The sequence below is a fragment of the Condylostylus longicornis genome, unplaced genomic scaffold (assembly GCF_029603195.1).
Source record: "Condylostylus longicornis isolate FDR11 unplaced genomic scaffold, ASM2960319v2 ptg000018l, whole genome shotgun sequence".
NCBI classification, from domain to species: Eukaryota; Metazoa; Arthropoda; class Insecta; order Diptera; family Dolichopodidae; genus Condylostylus; species Condylostylus longicornis.
In genome coordinates this window covers 7,474,948-7,496,883 of record NW_026577987.1, presented here as the reverse complement: position 1 = coordinate 7,496,883, position 21,936 = coordinate 7,474,948, and the positions used below count along the sequence as shown (strand labels likewise).

The 21,936-nt window shown below is 24.7% G+C and overlaps 1 protein-coding gene across 4 annotated transcripts in view; it reads right to left on the bottom strand.

Moving 5' to 3' along the window:
• The window catches only part of LOC129606175 (calpain-A-like), a 117,922-nt gene extending 97,369 nt beyond the window's left edge, over positions 1–20,553 (bottom strand). For 2 of the 4 annotated variants that reach the window (XM_055516313.1, XM_055516317.1), the window contains exons 1-2: positions 19,514–20,553; positions 4,598–5,456 (exon numbers count right to left, since the gene is read on the bottom strand). In XM_055516313.1, the coding sequence (XP_055372288.1) occupies positions 4,598–4,688 (91 nt within the window). In that variant the 5' untranslated portion in view covers positions 4,689–5,456; positions 19,514–20,553. The remainder of the gene's footprint in view (positions 1–4,597; positions 5,457–19,513) is intronic. The other 2 variants (XM_055516315.1, XM_055516316.1) reach the window with 2 other exon arrangements.
• Between the last annotated feature and the right edge of the window lie 1,383 nt (positions 20,554–21,936).

Below are 21,936 nucleotides of genomic sequence, written 5' to 3'. Positions count from 1 at the left end.
TTACCTATAAATTAATTGATAAAAGTAATACAAATGACTTAAGCGTGAAACTTTTATTTTTCACTTTTTAGCGAAATACCTTTTATAGGCAAGAAAATTTGGCAGGTAATAAAATGAGAACCTGTTGAAAAAAATACAAGGTAACCATTACTATTTATTATTTCAGATGGCGTTAAAATTCTGTGTAAGTAATTCACAAAAATTATCAAATGACTTAACTATTATGAATTGAATTAAATTTTTTTCTTTCTCTTCTCTTTCTTCCTCTCTTATACTATAACTCTTTCTATCACCAAAAAGGTTCTTATTACCGTTCATCCTCTTGCCACCAACTAACAATATTTTTTATATGTACCTGTTATAAATAATAGTGTAGTGTAGTTATATAGGGTATATGTATTGTGTATTATGAACCATTATTCTTATTTCTCTTTTTTCTCTTTTTATTTCTTATACAATGGGCATTAAACTTTTCATTTCATCTCATTCATTTCCATTGTCAATGTAAATGAAATTTTTTATTTTATATTTTACGTACGTGTGCTTATGTACAATTTACAACCTTATAATTTAAAAATGAATGAATTAATAATTTTCATTTTAATGTCAATGTATTGGTGTAAGTGTAAGAATCTAATTGATGATTGTACGAGTATTCCAACGTTCATAATGATGTTGATGAATAATTCGAAAATGCAAAAGAAAGGGTACAACAAAGAATCTCGTTTAATTGAATGTCTGGTTTTGCTTTATTTTTTTTTGTGTTTAAACAATAGACAATGGAGTTAATAAAATAGTAGTTAAAAATATTCAGGTAAGTACAAATAAACATGTAATAAAAGTCAGAATTAGAAAGCAGCTTAATTGTATTTAATAAAAAGTGTTTTCAAACGCATTTCTATTTGAACTTTTTTAAGCTTAACTTGTTTTTTTTTCTGAATAAGCACAAAGGGTTTCAGTTTAGTTTTAAAATTATTAAAACTTTTGCTTTTTTCACTGGATAATTTTGTACAACTATATAAAATATTTTTTTGTTGAAGCGTTAAAAGAATTAATACCGAAAAAAATGCGTTTTTCAATTAATTATGAAAACACTTGATGTAAAATATGATTTTTTTTTATTTCATTGTTGGTTATTAAAGAGTGTAAGTCACATACAAAATAAGTAAAATGTTTAAAAAAAAAAATTAATTACAGCAAAAAAGAAAATTCATTTGTATGGCATTTTGGTTTTAATGAAACTTGGGAAAAAAATCAGCTAGACTTTTTATAGTAACAATAAATAATAAGTTTTCTTATATAAGTACAAGCAAATGACTGCAATTTTACTAAAAATAATTTAAAATTTTTTTTAAATGTTAATATGTGAGAGAAATTGCCAAGAAACTAAATGTAAGAAAATAAATGAGGTTAATGAAAGTCACGTGTTTAAAGAGTTTTACACACATTAAAATATTTGCAGAAAATATTTAAAAAAAATTATACTTATTATATACACAGATAAGAATGTATATAAAAATTTTATAATTATTATGCTTGGGACAATATCACAGCAAATATTACTAAAGTAAAGAAAATTCGTTTTCCTTATTTAAAGTACAAACTTGTATTGTATATTTTTTGATGAATGAAAAAGAATCTTACAATTATCTAAGTATGAAAGTATTAATTCTCGACGAAAATAGTCTTTTTCTCTATTTATTTTCCTACTTTATAGTAAGTAATTAATTAATAATTTATTTATTATTAAAATTAAATTTTAATTTTTTTAATGTCTTCAAGCTTTATAAACAAAACTCTCTTATTTATAATTGCATTTCTATTTAAAATTTTTTACTGCATATTAAACGGACAAAAAAAAATACAGTACCATACAATTATGTTGTTCTATAAAAACGTAAAAAAAGTATTACTTAAGGTCTGCTAAAAACCCCTTTAATATTATATTAATAGAAGTGTTATAAGTAGTATTCCATAATTAGCATATCCTTTCCGGCAGTAGATTTTAACAATTGAATTTGATTGAAATTTGAAACTTGAAGAGAAAAGTGTTTTAGTTAGGTAAACAAAATTGTGATTCGATATATAAATGGAAAAAGATCTAGAAATAAACAAACAAGAAATATTGCACATTGTTAAACTGTGGTTTTTATCTATAACTATAAGGGAAATGGTTTCCTATATTTTCCATTTAATAAAAGATAATAATTAAAATAAACAAATTTTTATTAAGTAAGTATAGTTCGCAATATTCTCTATTTTATAGGTATGTTATAAAATTTAATATCTAAATAATAATTAAGTCAATACAAAAGTAAATTTTACATAAATATTTTTCTTTCTTAAATAATATTTTTCAACAACATACAAGCAATTCTCTTTCATTAACGCTTGACTAAAAATTATATCTACAATAAAGTTCACCACCGTAGATATCTAAAATGCTTCCTGTGCGTAAATTTAAATTCATAAATAAAATGCAAACAAAGCCTATTTCTTAGGGAAGCTTAGCTGATTTATGGTGGAGTAAAATGTAAGGTAATTTTATTCGTAATAACTTCAATGATTTCATAAAAAAATTCATTCATTTACTTATTTCTTTTAATTAGATTTTCATAAAATGCATTTAATTTTACTATTTTCAACTTTAATATAACTATGACTATAATAATTTTAAAAATATATCACATGTTCGACTAATAGAAATGAAAATCATTAATTTTTTTTTTTTTTTCAAAACTTCCATTTCAAAAATATTTCGTGTTCAAGTAAAATAAGGAAATATTAACGCTATACACAACATAAATTTGCTTTATGATTTTCAATTAAAATTACCAGCCCGCTTGCCAATAATTTTAAGCAACAATTAACTTACTTAATTGAAGAGATTGTGGTGTACGTATTATATATACACATATAAATGTACAGTAATATTTTTCACTGTTGAAAATATTTTTCACTGCCTGTTAATTACATTCATAAATAATAACTACCATAGTTATTATTATTATTATTATTAATATTTTCTCTTATATATATATAATATATTTAACAACATTACGAGAAAAAAAAACATTTCTATAATCAGTTAAAAAAAATCATTTTGCGGTCGTAAATATTTGTTCAAGAATCTTATACATAACATACATGCATACTTATATAGAAATAAGAATAAAAATGGTAGTGTAATATAGTGAAAAAAAAATCTAATTCTTCACAGAACAGTAAATTTCTTTGATTAATATAAGGAATTCATTTAAAAACCATGATATTTAAGCATTAAGAAACTTATTTAGTACAAGAAAAAAAAAAAACTATAAAATCTTTTTTAAGTCTTTTGTTTGAAAAAGATTTGTTTTTTTTTTTTTTAACTTTAAGCAAACGAGTGATTTATTAAGTTCTCAAGGGTTAGAAGAATTTTCTGTATACTTACAATAACTTTTTTGTGATTCTTTATTAGCTTCGTTTCTCATTGTGAATGTATACATTTCGTATATAATAGTTTATGTATAATTTTCTACTGTTATAAATGCATTCGGATTTTAAAGTTATTTGTTTTAATTTAAACATGTTAGAAAAATGCATTTATTTTACTGGAAAATTTTTTAAATATAACCACAATATAAAACTTAAGTGAAATATTAATTCTGTAGAAACTATAAATCTCATATAATTTCAATTATTTGAATTCGATTTTTGTGAAAAACCGTAGTCCCTCACTGAAAACAAAAAACATAAAAAATCGTATAAAAATTATTTATTTATTTGATATCTTTTATAGAAATGTTGGCATTTTATATAGAAACCGTTTGTAACCGGCTATATTCTTGAAATTTTTGAGAGGCGAGGCAACTTGTTCGGATAATTGTAAATATTCAGATGAAAGCACACTAATATTTTAAAATTTCAAGTAAATTATTAAATGTTGAGTATACGTATACATAATTGCAAGAATCCACATACTTAACATGTTAATGAGCTTAATTTGAAAGCGTTATTGTACAAGAACGTCACATTTTTTAGCTACTTTTTCTATGGGAGACCTGTCATGTCATTTATCCATAATAATGCTTTTCTGCTTAAGCTTTATAAAAAAATATAATTGAAAATTGAAGGTGACAAAAATGAAAATGTTAAAACAGGAAAAATCAAAGACAAAAGAGAAAAGAGGAACACAAAACCTAAGAAAAAAAAATTCGCTTCTGTCTCTCTCTCAGAAAGAATTCTTATGTTAGAAACGTGAAATTTGAAATTCAATGAAAAATTTACACGTAATTTAAGTGATCAAACATCTTTCTTAAAGATCTAATTAATTGTTATAATTGTTACGTAATTGTTGTTCTATAGGTTGCCCCTTCAAAAAAATATTAATTTGTCTTTTAAATATTTCACTCATTGCATAAAAGCTTTAGTCAAAGAAGAAGAGCATTAAAGTTCAGGCATTATTGTTGACAATACGAGGCATCAGAAATGAAATCAGAGTCTTCCATAGACAGGTTTAACTAATGCTATTTTATTATTTGATAGTTTTATATTAGAAAGAACAAAAAAATAATTAAAAATTTTTTAAAAAACAACAAAATCTTAGTTTACTTACTTAAATGTCCATTTAATGGAGCACCGACACATTCTGGATGCTGATGATGTGATGAGAGACCATTTTGCCTAAAAAAAACTGGTGGCATCATATCCAAATTTTATTTATGTTTCACGTTGCACCCAAAAATCTGCTTTATACGTATTTTTTTTAAATAATTTTTTAAATGTATAAATTTAAATTTTTTTTGTTTTATTTCTTATTAAGCACTTTTCTAAGAGCACTAAAAAATTTTCTTTTTTTATAAGCACTTACTTATTTTGATTTACATTGAATCATTTTTCTTTTTCACTTTTTTCAAAATATTGATTTAGGATCACCATTCGTTTAAGAGCGCCATTTTAAAATCAATAATTGGTAGTTATTTTTGCGTTTTTCTAAGATATTAAATGAAGAGATTAACGGAACTTTTATTCTAATTATGTGTACAGCTATATTTATTCAAAATCACCGAAAAAAAAATAGAACCAAAGTATTTTTTTTGTTAATTTTTGCTTTGTTTTGTTTATTTTCTGTTTGAGAAAATAAAAAATGGGTTGAAAATTATGCCGTTAATTTATTAACATTAACGGTATTTTATAACAGCTATAATTTCTCGTTAATTTTCTAAGATTTTTATTAATTTTTTTTTTTGTTTCAATTTTCCATGAATGAATTTTTTTTGTATTTTGTTTTATTTAATTTTGTTAAAAATTCACATTTGTATTTTATTTATTTATTTTAAATTTTCTTTGTTTTTTCATATTTTTTATGGTCACATTTCTGTTCTTTTTTTTCTTGCTCTTTTTTATTTTTTTTCATATTATATTAAGAAAAATTTGTTAAACTTATTATGTTTCATTAGCGATTTTCTTCACACCTGAAAGAATTTTCAATTATCACCTTAAAGATAAATTTAAATCACAAATATTCGAAAATGAATGAAAGAAAAAACAAATTTTATATTTTATTTTTTGTTTTGTGAAATTGAAGAACATGTGAATTTTCCTTTACGCGTTTCTAGGGTGTGTGGAAAAATTAAGAATTCTAGTATAGAGAATATTAAAATATTTTCATTGCTTAGAAATGTAAAATAAATACAATCTTGTTTATTAACAAAATTTTCGGTGCTAATACATACAAGTATATATATAGAAAAAATGCTGTAATATTTTAAATTTTATTCAATCGTTAGCCGAGTCTTACAGTCTGAAATGCAAAGTTAACGTTAGTTAAATTCATAAAGTTAAATATGCAAATTATATAAGGAAGTGTAATACAAGAAAATAATAACTGTATAAATGAATGATTACTTCAATGTTAAAGCTGAAAGTAAAGAGTATAATAACATTGGTCCCAACCAGATAAATAATTTTAAAGATCCCCGTGTATGCATTCCTAATGAAGGAATAACTATTACCTCATATCACTAAAATAATCAAGGATAGGATGATGTTCAAAAGACGTAGTTATTATATACATAATTACAAAATGTTATCTACAGTTAATGCTTTTAGTAATACTTTTTTTTAATTTGATCGAAAAGCTATGAATGTAGAACAAGAATTACGGTTCATTCATCCCCCCCTTACGTAGACAAATTCTTCCAATGGACGTATCTATTCATTTACTTCAATTTTGAATTTAGTCTTAAGTATGAACATTAATTTTAACCTGAATGTAAATTGGTTAACCTAATCTTTAAGCTATACATAAATGTTTTAGTGTTTTAGAATTATTCTTGGCTGCAATTTCATAACATTTTTTATTTTCTATACCTTTTTATAAAAAATAAAAGTTTATTTAGATCGCGTTAATTTGTTTTGTTTCCTGATAATTAAGTAGATTACATTTTGTTTTTTCAGTCACTTTTAAGTATACAAAGATGTAAATTAAATAAAAAAAATCTGATGGAACAGCACATAACCGGTCATAACAAAGATTTCGTAGTTAATTGAATTTGTTACAGAAGATTGTGAAAATGCATTTTGAAGCCTTTCTTTTATTTTTAAGGAAGTTAGTAAACTTTAAGCTAACATACCTAGAGAAGTGTATATTTAGCTCTTAGCAGAATTTCACTTTGTGCCACCCGAATCCCCGGAAAAGTTCACCAGTTAATTTTGGTAAAAGCCAGAGCTCAAACAACAAATTTCAAGAAATTCCATCAACCTCTTCCCTAGATATTGTAAAAAAAATATAAGATCAGCCCCCAATTTGGTCTGATCCATTAGGGTCCGATCCCTGATCTTTCGAAAAAATTTATAGATTAAATAAGATTTTAATATTAAATTTCAAGGAAATTGGTTGGTTATTTCTGTTTATATGCGGAAAAATGTAAAATTGGGTCGCAAAAATATCCAGTTCCAGCAGTCTGATATTCCAAAAGTTGATCAATCCATAGTCGAAATAAGCTCATATATAAAATTTCATTAAAATAGGTTCAGTCGAATTTGAGATACACGCGGACCGACATCTCTCTATAAAAGTAGTTTATTTATGCTTCCTTACTATGGAAAGGTTCGCGATCCCAGCGAAAACTCCACATCCAAAATTTGGTGCCATCACACCATTTACTTCATTGTATACAATGCGGTCGGTAAAAAATAATCGAAGTAATAGAAAAATTAAAGAAAATGCACTGCGATGGTTCAGTGATATTTTTACATTGAAAATTACAAAAAAAATAAAAATTATTAAGGAAGTTTTGTTTAATTAATAAATACTTAGTTATGGCTAATTAATTGCAAATACAAACGCACATTTCACGAAGCATTTTAATAAAGAAATTCTAATTCGTATTATTATAGGATTATATAAATTTGACGAGTGCAGTAAAAATTTACGAATTACTAAAGGTTAAATAATTCAAAAACTTATTAATTCTCAATTTGCGTGTGCAAAAAATTTGAATCTTTTATTAAATGCTTGCAACTATTTATTTAATCTTTTAATTACTTATTTATTTATTGCACATTATTTCGGTTTTCCGGTGCAAAAATTTATTTAATATTCAATTAACGTATAAGTTATTATCATGTAAAAAATGAAAATAAATAAAGCGATTAGAAACTTCTTATGATCATTTACAATGTAGTGCAATAGTGAATATAAAAATGAATATAAAAAAGTCTTAAAAACATTAAACTATGGCAAAAATTATATAACTAAATCTCATACTAATAAACTTTAACCCTATCTAACTCTCCACCATTTCACTTCCACTTCCGTCCTGATTATTTTGCTGTGCAATCTGATAGCCGCATTTTTGCGCGTATAAATGATGATTGTTTTAGCTCTTTCGCGCCGTATTATTATGCATGATATTTTGATGCTTGGCCTGATACTTTGTATGATTTGCATGATACTTTGATGCTTGGCCTAAGTAGGTCGTCTGATTAATATCCGATTCTTTCGAGTATGTATAATATTCGGTTGCCTCATTTTTTATTTTAAGTGCAGTAGTACGAGTAACAATTTTCAGTTATAACAACTGTTTTCTAAACTAATTTTCTAATTCACGATTATTCTAGAATTTATGAACGAATAATATAGGAATTCATTGAAAAGTAAAGTCTAAAAATTTCTAGTGAAAATTTTTTGTGTACACACTTAGATATCTCAAATAAAACTAATCCAAACTAAAATATTCATATTCAAAATATTTTAATTTGAAATGTTATAATAACTTTGAATCAAATATTTTGAATAATTTTATAAAATGTATGCATACTTAATCAAATATTTTATAACATTTTATATAACAAAATAATATGCGCATATTTTTAATCATATAAATTCAAAATTAATATACATACTGGAAAACTAAAGATAAACACATAAATAAAATTCTTAATGATGATTATTTGGACCACATTCGAATTTTATACTTGGAAATGATAATAAATTTCAAAGGAAACCAAAAAACACTTCATTATTTCAATAGTTTATTTCAACATTTCTCAAATAATAACTAACTAACTAACTTTTATTACTATTTGAATGAAATCATTTCATCTTTTACTCTTTATTTTAATATTCTTTTAACTTATTGATAACCAACGAGGTGGTCTTTTTACGCTATACCTATATTTTACTTTAAATCAGTTTGTTTTATAGAATATGTATGAATGCATGTATCTGAAGGTATTTGTCTTTTTTGCCTTAAAATTTAAAAAGCGCTTCTGTAAAGGAGTTGTTGATGATATTTACCTGGACTCTGGTATTACATCGTCTGTAGGCTATATAATAAAACAAAAAGTAAAAAAAAAAATATTTAACAAAAGAATTTAAAATCTAAAACATCACAATTTCTCAGTTTTCATTTTCTACTTCACAACTTGCCCAACAGCAAACCTAACAAGTTCAAATTAGTATTGCACAATGTTTTCAATCTTTCTGTTTTTTTTTGTTTCATATAGCTGATAAAACTGCATAAAGGTGGTGTCCATAAACATATTGTGATGAATTTATAGACATCCAACAAATAATTTCATCACTTTTGTGAAAACTTGTTCTCGTGCTTTAGTTTTCGCTGTTTTTTTTTTTTTTTTTGATTTCTTGATCAAGTAAAACTGATTATTACCACAGGTGATGTTTTACAATGTTAACACACGATATAACTTAAATTAAAACACGGTATATATATATATGTATACAAGAAAATCAGTGAATAAAATTGCAAATGAAAATAATTTAAACTAAAACAAAGTTACTTACTATGCTTACTTATAGAAAAGAATCATGAAAAATGTAAATTAGCTTTCATATTTGTAATTCTGTGATTAAGGCATTAAATTTTTTATTCGACTTCCTTCTTCAAAGTTTTGAAGTATTGTTTGCAATCAGATTTAGAGATTAGTATAACATTGGGATCCTAACAAGTTATCCTTATACCTTTGTTATAATCCGCGAAACGAATGGACTAGGCGAATCGAATGACATTTTAAATTATGATCAGCGAATGATTCGCCAGATCCAAAATGTTGCTACCGCAAGACATCAAAAAACCTACCGAAAATAATGAGATTGTATATTGTTTTTGTTTTTTTGAAAAAAAAAAAAAACAATTGAAGTTTGCTATCTCTTTAGCAATGTCGGGGTTATTCTCCATTAATTTAATTAATGCTCGAATTGTTTTTGGTTAGTTCTTTTACGCTTAAATTAATATTTAACAATAAATATTTTTTACAATAATTGGTAGAATTTTATGAACTTACTTTTCAGAAAGTTTATATCTTTCCTTTATATCAGTATAAATATTATAATATCAAATAAAATAAAGTTGGGTCAAACCAATGGTTTGTATTGTAGCACTTTTCCCTTCAACAAGTGAAAATACTGCTTTTAAAAATAGTCTATGTATATCCACCACACTATTAAAATTTATTTTCATTTATAAACGAAACTATTTCTAGGATTGCATATATTTAGGATGAACCATTTATGCAGTCTTTAAAATAAAGCAAAAATTAATATAAACAGGGGTTAACATAATGCTCGATTTTAAGGGTTAATTGTGTGAGTTAAGAAAAATAATTATATTTTTTAGTGTCATGGAATTTACCGTTAACTTTTTGCGTTTATAGAAATTTGAAAAAGCTTGCGGTTTCAAAAATATAAGGTGTCAAAAATGCAAATTTTACAAATTTCAAGAGGCCATAACTTGAGAGGGGGTGGAGATAGAAAAAAATTTTCTTCTAACGAAATGAACTACTTGTTAATGTCTAAAAGCTCTTAAAATTTCAAGCTTCTACAGGCTGGGGTCTAGAAGAAAAACGACATCAAAAATTTGGAAAAAAAGGACTGCAGATAACGGTAAATTTGAACGGCCATTTTGTTTTTCTAAAGTTTAGCTATAGTATACCGCGGTAGGGGAAGCAAGCCACTGCCTTTCTGCGTTTGAAAAATTTCAAAAATGCTTATGGTTTCATTGCAATAAATAGTTAAAATAGGCCATTTTTAGTGCTTTAGGGGGGTATAACTTCTATAGGGGGGGAGATAGGTAAAAATTTTGTTCTACGAAAATAAGTATCTAGTAAAGATCTATGTACGTATTAAATTTCAGCTTTCGATCTTTAAGAATGTAGAAGTTTTGTAAACAGACACACGGACGGACGGACGGACGGACAGAGTGAAACTAATAAGCACTTTTTTTCAAAAAATTTTTGGAAAAGTGCTAAAAAAAACACTAAAGTATACTTATATTATTTTGAATTTTGGTTTCATTTGCAAAGAATTTTCATTTGACAGATTTGACAGCTCATTCGCCTAAAATTTAGGCGAATTCGCTAACTACAATAGAGAGCCTTAAATTTAGCCGTTATTTTGTTCAATCATTAAGTACCCTAAAGTTTAGTTATTGTGTAATTAAAATAAGTATTTGAAATTCGAAATTGGGCGGTACGGTTTGTATGTTCCTATATGGTCTGGTAATCTGTTGACAGTTTTTTGCTATAATTTCGGCTTTTAGAGCATATTTGCCATAAGAATGATAATCTTCATTTCCTTTTTTAGAACTTTTGACTGAAATATATACACACACTGACTTACATACTGACTGACATACTGAGTAACATTTTTTGGGTAGATGGTTATAAAGTATTATAAAGTAACGTATAAAGTAGCTACATGTATGAACAACTGAAATTTCTAATTTAATTTATGAATTTTATTTTTTTTTTTTATTTTCGTTTCTGATTGTGATAGTGCCTTTATAATTCGATTTTTATTTTTAGAAATTTATATTTTATGTTTGTTGCAGAAAATTTTTATTAAATATTTTAGGAAAAAAACAGATTCAAAGACATGTCTTGAAGTCCAAAAATCAAATAAAAATTAACAATTCTTTTTAATCGAATTTCGCGAAAAAATTTAAGCCATTACATTAAAGATATATATAACACTTACTTGTTTTCGATTTATTAGTAAATATACAGTTAAATTTTTACAAGGTTTCAAAGCGAATGTCCTATACTTACTTCAATTCGTTTTTATTGCGATTAGGTCTCACTCTAGCATGTAGTGAATACGCTGTGGAAAATTAATGGAAGGTTAAAAAATATAAATATGCTGCCGTATTTCATAGCAACGTTATATTATCAACAAACTACTGTACTAAGAATATTAATGTAAAATATATTGGTCACATTATATTAGGTAATTATTAAGTACTAAAGCTCTTGTTGCAACAAACGAAATAAATATAACTGACGTACCTATTTAATGATTATTATTCGAGGTGTTCACTAGAAATTTCTTTGCAAAACTTTTATTTACAACACACAACTGTTTAAATACTAAAAAAAAATTACCACAATTTAGTTACGTGTATTACTGATTTTCGATTTAACAAAACGAAACTTTAAATTTTTAGTATATAGTTATAAATACTAAAAATGTCAATTCACGTGATAAGCTGAATTATACAATGAGCCCTATTTCATATTAAAACTATTGACGTATAATTTAAAAAAAAACAATAATAAAATAGATGCTAACTAGCTACATACATTTATTTATATTTACACAGTTTTATTTTCGCCAATACCTACATATATACTTACATGTACTTAGTACTTAAAATATATAAACTGTAATTATTGCGGATGTTATTCAATCTAAAAAAAAATCATTTCAATAATCAAAGTCACGTGTTCGAGCTTTTAAATTTTAAAAAATAGTTACAATAAGTAGATACAAGCTTAATAGTGGATGCCCGCACAATGCATAATTTTTTTAAGCATGAATTTTTAAATGATATCAGTGGTTTATAAAAAAGAGCAAAATTTCGACAATTTGTAAAAGTATTTTGATTCATCCCTTTTACTAATAGAAGATTTTCAATGTGACCAACTTTAAACAAACAATAGTTTTTCTTACTTCTCTTGTCATAGAACAAAACCGATAAACCTATGTATAAGATAGTTAAAGTTTAGCGCTTTTCGTGTACGTATTTCACTGCTCAAAACTCAAAAAAAACTAAGTCTTAATATGAAATTCTAAAATGGTCATACTGCTTGTGTTAAATTAATAACATTATTGAAATTTGCAAAATCTCTGTAGTAAACCTCAAGTAGATTTTTTCGATTCGAACTCATATAGGACAATACAAAAACTAGAATGCATATCCAATATTAATAAATCAAATTAACTCACAAGTACACTTTTAATACAAATACATACATAAAAATTTTAAATATAACATATGCACACACTACTCTCCATTGATCTGATAAATTTTATTATTTATATAGTATCACATAGTAAAGCGGCAACGTGACGTTCGTTTCTTTCTGCGACTGTATATTTACTAACATCTACTCACATACATAATTAGGAGCAGATTATTATTATTTTTCTATTTTTCCTCTATACTTTTATATTTTCATTATTGCGTGCGGATAGTATAAATAATGTACACTATACATTATGATATTGTTCATTTTAACTTATGTACAAAGTAGTATAAATTTTTCTTAAAAAACCGTAAAGCGTTGCATTCATCAATCGTAAAATTGTTACGCTTGAATTATTGCCAAATAATAATAATAATGATAATAATAATAACGATAATAAAGAAATTACTAAATGATATAAGCACACATGTACAATTATACACAAACATACATTTTGATATAATTATGAGAAATAATTCGTACAAACAGTAAAATCCTCGTTAAACTAACCACATATATCAGTTGGAAACGCATATAATTTTTGAAACTTCATCATTCAAATATTTTTGAAAATCTTGAAAAGGTCTGTTTTTATAATAAGAGCACTTTGAAAACAACAACGTATACAGGCTCATAGAACGAACTAAGGCTCATAAAGCCGAAGCACGAAATAGTTATGTAACGCCAAAACGGTTTCAACGCAAAATTATTTTATTACATCAATAAAATTTCATGTTAAAATGTTTTTAATTCATAATAATTCATATATTTCTATACAAATTTATGTTATACACACATCGATATACAAATTCATATGTGCAATTTATAGTTTGTTTCATAATTTTTGTAAAATTTCATATAAAATTATAATACAATTATATGTTTGAATGAACGTAAAAACTACACAAAACACGAACAAAAAAAATTACTCTAAAGAAAGATATTAACTGTTCAAATGTTAAGTTCACGCGATAATTTATCGCTTTTATAGAATCCTAAATGGTTACAAGTTTACAAGAAAAAAAAGGAAAAAAAATAATAGAATAACAACGAAAATAATAAATTTATAAAACATCAAGAATGTCAAATTTTCGCTTCGAAAGAAAAAAATGCAGTCTTGTAAAAACTCAGCTTGTAAAATAGCACATTTCTCTTTAAGATTACATTTATATGGTCCTTTGTCTCAACAATGAATGCGATATAACCGTTATATATTTTATAACCATTTAATATTGCATAAATTTAGGAGAAATCTTAAACTAGTAATTCTTGAAAAATTTATGTAAAACTTGATACATAGTTACAACTTAGTGGTACTAATATACTTTTGAGTGGGAAGAGAATTTCCTTACATTTTTGTTTAGTTAGGGAAGTTCGTTGATTTTTCAAAATTACATACTTGTGGAACATTTGTTAACATAGATGTTTAAATGGCGTACAAGTTTTATAAACAGAAAGACGGACAGAAACAAACTAACACTAAAATTAGAAAACAAATAAGTAGCAGAATTATAAAAAAAATAAAAACCGTGCACTGAACAGCATTGCCCGTGACATTACAGTCAACCAACATGAGAATATATAAAGATTATAGCTATACTATTAGCTATGTTTATTGTCTCTGTTTTTTTTTTGTTTCTTATTTTTTGTTTTATTTGATTTTCTAATTGTTATGAGTATTGTGTATTAAACATACTAAAAATGATTTTATAATGATTTGATTCATGTTTAAATACAAAGATTAGAAAGATGAAACATAAGAAACTTCGAATAGAAATTAAATTTTTATTCAACTACATATTGAATGAGAAATTTATTGTAGACTTCGAAATGGAAATACACAATAGTTATAAAAAAATATTCTTAATTTTTAAATGCATTATTTATATTAAGTGTAACAGTATATTACTTATTATATAAAATAATTCCCAGAATTTCTACTAGTTTTCGTTATGTATACACTTATATGATAAGAAATATCTTAATAATTCAACAAATTTAAAAGATTATAAATTCAGAACTTAATTTAAACTTAAAGAAAATGGTTTAATTTTAATTAATTAAAGTAGGAATTTTAGGTTTCTGTTCTTTTTTCCAATGTCCAATTCAATTTTAAATAGACTAAATGATGAAATATGTGTATTCGAACGTCTTATAATACATACTAACGAATTCCTCGTTATATTAGGCCATCGCGATCCTAATGTTATTTTCGTGTATCAATTTATATGACAACACAAACACAACCTCATATAGTTGATTTTCTAATTTTAAACTTTCTAAAAATAGAGCATGGACTAGAGGTATCTAGATACATTTCGTCTATATCCATAACATTTGCTACTTAAATGTATTTGATAAACTATCATATGTTTTCCATTAACTACTTTTTAATCTTGATGAACCCTTCGTGTAAAATATTTTTATGTTCTTAAAATTTTTTCCAAGAAATATTGAAAAAATTAATAGAACCAAGGAGAAACTTTCAAAATAACAACAAAATATATTGCAGGGGAATAAAAATAAATAAACAAAAACTGTTTTTCTAATGGAAAACTAATTTGTAAAATAATCATTAATGATGGATTAACATCAACTCAACATCGGAAAATGAAAAAGCAAAAAAGAAACTATCAGTACCATAAAATAGGAAGATAAAATTTAAAAAAAAAAAAAAAAAACAAAAATTAAAACCAAAATCGGTTAAAAAGGAAAATACTATACACTTGTGTATGCATGTATGTATGTATATGTATATCTTATCAAGAAAATCAGAATTTTTATCAGATGGTATAGCATAAGTGCTTATATATGCTCAGCATGCAAGGCGCGAAAAAATGTTCTTGCTTACAAACATATACGTACTTGGATTCATGTAGAAATTTTTTAACAGAAAATCGTTGCATTTTAACATTGTACTACATGATAAAAACTTTTACGGGTTCTAAAGTCTTATAACACAAGATTTTTTTAGCTAATATATTGGTACTCAAATATCATTATTAGAAATTCATTATTAGAAAACTATTTTTTTTTCAGTTTTATATACATTTAAGTATTATACGACATAAAATGTAAAATTAAAAACTTACATGGTACATAATAAAGGTAATACAGAAGAAACAATAACAAGAATAATAAAAATTTCTATTCATTTTAAATAATTTAGAAACTCTAATGACTTGTGACGGGTTAATGCCATCAGGCTTTTTTTTACTATAAACATATATATGTATGAATACAATGTAAATTATAAAAATATAGTATCTCGAACTTGATTACTTTTTAGAAAAAATTCTAATCAACCATTTAAGAATAAAAATTTTTAAATAAGTATGTAACCATATAAAAAATAAATGTTAATACGAAAGAAATGAAAAATTGCAAATAAAAAAATTACCATTAAATTATTAAAATTTAATTGAATGAAATTCAAAGAATTACTTACATTTATGTAAGCGAGTGGACAAAAGGCAACTATAGAATAGAATTCAAAAATTTTATTTTTAGAATAATAAAGATAATAATAGTAATATACTAGTATAATAGCTAATTACTAATTCATTTTTTTTTTGGCAACAAAAATTTCGCCACATGCCAAGAAATATTATTAGGGAAAATATAAGCTTTTACCAAACGTCAAATTTCAAAAAAAGTTTCTTATAACCTTCCATAACTAAAGTGCACCTTATAGGTAAAAGTAAACTCCTCTAAAATAGTTAGTTTTAGAGGAAATTTAAATTAGTTTTCCTAAGCAGTTTTTAATATTATCAAATGCTATGTCACTAAAAAGTTTGATATCCAGACTTTTAGTGAATTGAAATTTTCGTTCAAAGAAACTCAACAAGAAGCTTTTAAAAAATATGACCATATTTCATAAAACATCTATTTTTATTTAATATTACGACCAGCAAAATATGTATCTACTTTAAACCTGTTAGATCCCTTTTATTATAAATATCTTTTGTAATTACATATTTAGTGTATACGCTTATATATTTTCCCTAATTAATAACATGACCGCTTTTAAATTTTGATCTTATTTATAAATATTTTGCTCTAAATCAGAAAATAATAAATACTCTTTATATGAATTTTATACGATTTGTGGAACTGCATTGATATTAAGTCACTTAGACCTTTTTCTTTTACTATTGCATACTTGTCTTGCAAGTTGAATGTTTATTTAACAATTTCAATATCTTCAAGTAATTAAACAGACTTTGTACATCAATGCCTATAAAATGTTAATAAATACCCGAAAAAATTGCTTAGACTAGTTAATTTAATTAGAACTTTTAGAATTTCTTCTTATACTTTCTTATTTTTATAACGATCTTTGAAAATTGTCAGCCTATTCAAGTACTTAAATCTTATTCGCATTAAGTAATCAATTGATCGCAGATTTGAAATTTTTAATATGTTTAGTTGTTCTTTTTTTTAGCAATTTTTCTTCTGAACAGGCAGCACGTCACTTTCCTGTTGGCTTGAATTTAATTAATTTGAGACATTCATTAACAGAAAAAAGATTCATTACATTTTATAACTTTAATTTGTTTTTTTCTTTAAAACTCTCCTAATATTATTTAGAAATATGTGTATTTAATCAGATGAGATTGTATTTTTAATTATATAGCTCTAAGGTTACAAAAGAAATTTAAGGCAAAAAAAAAAACAAAATACTAGTTAGTTAAGCAAGTTTATATTAAATTAATTTTTTAAAACCAAATTTAATGAAATAAAACTGCAAAAAACTATTTATTTAACAAAAATCAAATAAAAGAAAATTAAACTCAAATTATGAATTAAATGTTGCGTGAAACATTAAAATTTTTAGCCGTTAATCAGTTTGATATACCCCAAAGCAAAAATGTTCCCTGTTAAAACAATAAAAATACACGCTAAAGTAAACTTTTATTAAGTTTGTTACAAGCAAAAAACAGATAATGCTTGCTTTGGATATTGAAAATAAAGAAGATCAACTACATTGTATATTTATGAATATTATAGTAAAAAAAACTTCCCCTTAAAATAATAATAACATGCCGAAAAAAGAGGTGAATAGTAGAAACTTAAATAATAACAGTGATTTTTTGTTTGAAATTATGTTACTTTACATCTAAAAAAAATTTAAAAATTTATTTATTCGTTTTTGCTTTACTTATTCGGGTTCTTGACCTTAATCTATTGTCACGCGGCTCATTTAAAGAAAAAATTCAATTTGCTCTTCCACTAAAGCAACATTACTGTTATTGTATAGCTAGTATTGAAAAACTAAATATAAGTAAGTAAGTATTAATAATTATTATATTCCTTAATATTCACACTAGTGCATAGGTCAATCTTACGTTCGTAATAACAAGAGCTGTGAGAGACGTTGTATCTATTGATGTTCTCAAAATTTAATTGTAATTAAAATTAAAATTTAAATTTAATTATAATTAATTCAATGAAGATTTAGGTCAATTAAATTAATAAAATGAATTTGAAATTTTAATGTAGCAGTAAAAGATTGTTAAATAATTTTATATTACAACTGCTGCCATTAAGAAAAAAAGCACTAATTGTGTAGCATATTAATTGTTTTACGTGAAGTGAATTTAGATCACTTTCTAAACAACCTTTTGCACATTTGTATATTGTAGGATAATTTTATTCATTTAAGATTTTGAAAATATCTTGAATGGTCGAATAACTTTAACAAATTAAAATAAGTATAATAATCAACAAGATATTTAAGAGCAAGTAATTCTTTCAAAAATGTGAAAGATGAAACTTTTGAAATAGTATCTTAAAGCCCAATTCATAGCTATATTTTTGAAGTAGTATTTAGTTAGGCCAAGCAACCGGCTCTTCTATATGAAAAATTTTTTTCAATATATGGTAGATAATGCAGGATTTATACATTTAGATATAGATACGCATTATTTAAAGCCAAAGTAAAGCTAATCAAAATAAAGAACAACATGTGAAAACCGGGAATTTTCGAAAGAAAACCGTTTAACAAATACTATAAATACTTAATGTTGTACGGTTCATTTAACAGGCCGCGATACTTGGATGATCTAAGTAATACAACATAGCTATCACCAAAACAAAATTTTCTGGCGATTTTATGTCTGGAAAAAATTTCTAATAATTTGATACAAGGTACTAATTATTTTTAATACTCTTCAATATAAACGACTTGACTAACCAATTAACTTTTTACAGTTAAAAAATAAAAAAATCTTTTTTTGAAAGGAAACTTTTTGGTTTCTTAGACTTTCCTTTTCACAATTAAGTAACCACAACATTCTAAATGTATAACAGGAATAGCCTAAGGTATTAATTAATTGTGTTTATACAATTGAAATAATGTAAAACATTGTTAAAACACTTGGAAAGTATAACATTATTCGACTATATATTTTGGGAAAATCTAGTCGTAAGTAAGTATATCATACTTTTAGTTAGCTTTCGTTAACAGTAGAACTTATAGTAATAAATATATTCTTGCCTTGATACGGAAATATTCCACCTGTATAATCACTCATTTTACTTAACTCCCATTTAACAATATTGTTATATTTTCAATAAATTCAAATAAATTTATTCTAAGGTTTCGATTAAGTATATTTTATCCAATTAAAACACTTAAGTACTTATACAATAAGGCTATAATAGGTAGTAAAAGATAGTATCGAATTGAAAATATCACATATTTTAATTTCACTCATTTCCGAAAATTCATTTATGAAAGTTTTAAACAAAAAATGCTCACCATCTTTCTTTAATTTTGATTAATTTTATAAATTTTATTTAATTCATATTTTTACTTGAAATTATTAAAAAAATTATTGCTTAAAATTTATAACATCAATTTCACCTGTTTTTTCACCTGTTTCTAATTAACTTTTTATGATTGTTCACTTTACAAAAAAAAATATTTTTTTTTCTTTTGCCACTATATAATTCGTTATTTAATATTTTAATTAATTATATTAAACAATTTTCACTAGAAAAATTAATTTTTATTAAATATCATTAATTATAGTTTTTTATTGACCACCAATATGTCAAAATTTGAACCGTATAAAAAGTAGATTTCAAAATATCGGAAATCACTGCAATTTAATTCACAAAAAAAAATTTTTTTTTTAATTTTTAAGTTAATTTCATTTTTTTTTTTTTTGTAATTTTCTTTAATTATTATTTGCAGACATTTTTATTATATACTTTTATGTACATATGTAGTTCCATGTATGCCTACATTCATAATATATAATATAAAAAAAGAACAATAACCAGAAAAAGTATTTTTTCTCCAGGCGATATTTTTTTCGCACAGGTGAATCAAAAATGGAACAGATAATTTTTCCAGGTTAATTTTTTTCCATACACATACACATTGTATCGTTCTTTTTAACCGTAAACTATAATATATTCAAAATAAGAAAAAAATACACAAAGAATTCTAGACTTATTTTTAAAAGTAAACAAAAAGTAAATGCTCTTCTTTTACACCATTTAAATCAACAACAGTAATAATAGAACTTATGTATGTATGTATGTATGTATAAAATGAAATAAAAAAGCAAACAATTAAACCCGTTACTTAATTAATTTATCTCATCAAGTAGATCACGAAAAAACAGTTAAAAAATTTTTTTTTATTTTACTTCACATCGTCGTTATTATTTTTACCTTTGTTTTGAAAATTATAATAGAAAAGAAATTTAAAAAAAAAAATAAAAATAAATATTCTAAAAAATTAAATTTCTATTCAACAAACACCGATTTAAACAACCGCTTTCATTAATATTCCCGCAAACACTGAATTCAAAATATAAGCAAATGTCAATAACAGTCTAACAAATCTAAGCTTTGCTTCAAATGAGCTTCTTATTCATATTCATATACGAAACCGAATGTAAAGTCACACTCACCAGCCGCAATAAAAAAAAATAAGTAGCTTAATAAAAATTTCCGTTTTAAAGTCGACTAATTTTCTCAGCTGGCTATCAAAAACTGCTAGGCAGGTATTTTCATTACGTTGAAACGAAAAAGAAAATAATAACTGTTGCTGTTTTACTGCTGTATAAGTAACTTTTGTTATGTTTAGTTGTTGTGTTGTTTGGAAAATTTGAAAAATGTGGAAGCGAAACGTAAATATTTTTGTTCTCAGCTGGGAATTGTTTTGATTTTCTTTATATTTTTGTATATATGTGGGTAAATTTAGTGGTAAACTCAAGCGTTCATATCACACACACAATTACTCAATTCTAGCGATAATTCGAGATTATCTTGTATCCGTTTACATAAATATAAAAACTTTTCCCATGATTTGATTCATTCGATTCATACATAAGAGAAAATTCAAATTTTTAATTTAATTTTTTTTTTTTAAATTAGGAGGATCAGACCTGTTTAAAACTTCTATCAAAAGACTGTCGTTATATGCAAATTAAATATGAAGTATCATGTAATAATATTATTGTTTATAAACAGATGAATTGGTAATAGTTACATTTTTTCTTTAATATAAAAAACAAAGCCTCTCATCCTATATTAATTGAATAAAAACAAAAGAAAATATTAAAAATTCTAAATAACGACATTATAGAATCTCATATTTTAATTGTTTTAGTAGTTCTACACAACACCGCTCAACGAAATACTAAATGCATTTTCTCTGTGTTCCAAAATAAGGTCAGGTCTCCAATGAATGTATATAGTGCGAAACTGAATCTGAAATTCTTTTTAATTGGAATATTAGGCGTTTTACTGCTGTACGAAATGATGCTGTTAACAATTTGATAGCTTTGTAGAAAACGTAATCCAGTCTAATATACGATAGTTAAAACAAAATTACTCAAATTTTAAGGCATAAAAAGTGAGATGTTGAATGAGACATACAAAAAATGAGAGCAAATGAATTTACAATGTTAACTCTGTAGTACCTAAACGAATAAGTAATTCTAAGAGTTGCATGACAATTACTCCACTTTTTCATGTTACCCATTGATTACATGATACCGGTTTGATTATTCATAGATGTAATTGATACTGAATTTCAGTGATTTAGTATGAATCTTGGTAAAACATGATTAAATATAACTTTTAAAATAGCCCAGCAATTGCGATAAAAAATCATAACGAATCTTAAAGATTTTAAAGCAAAGTTGTCCTATTATTTATTTCTTA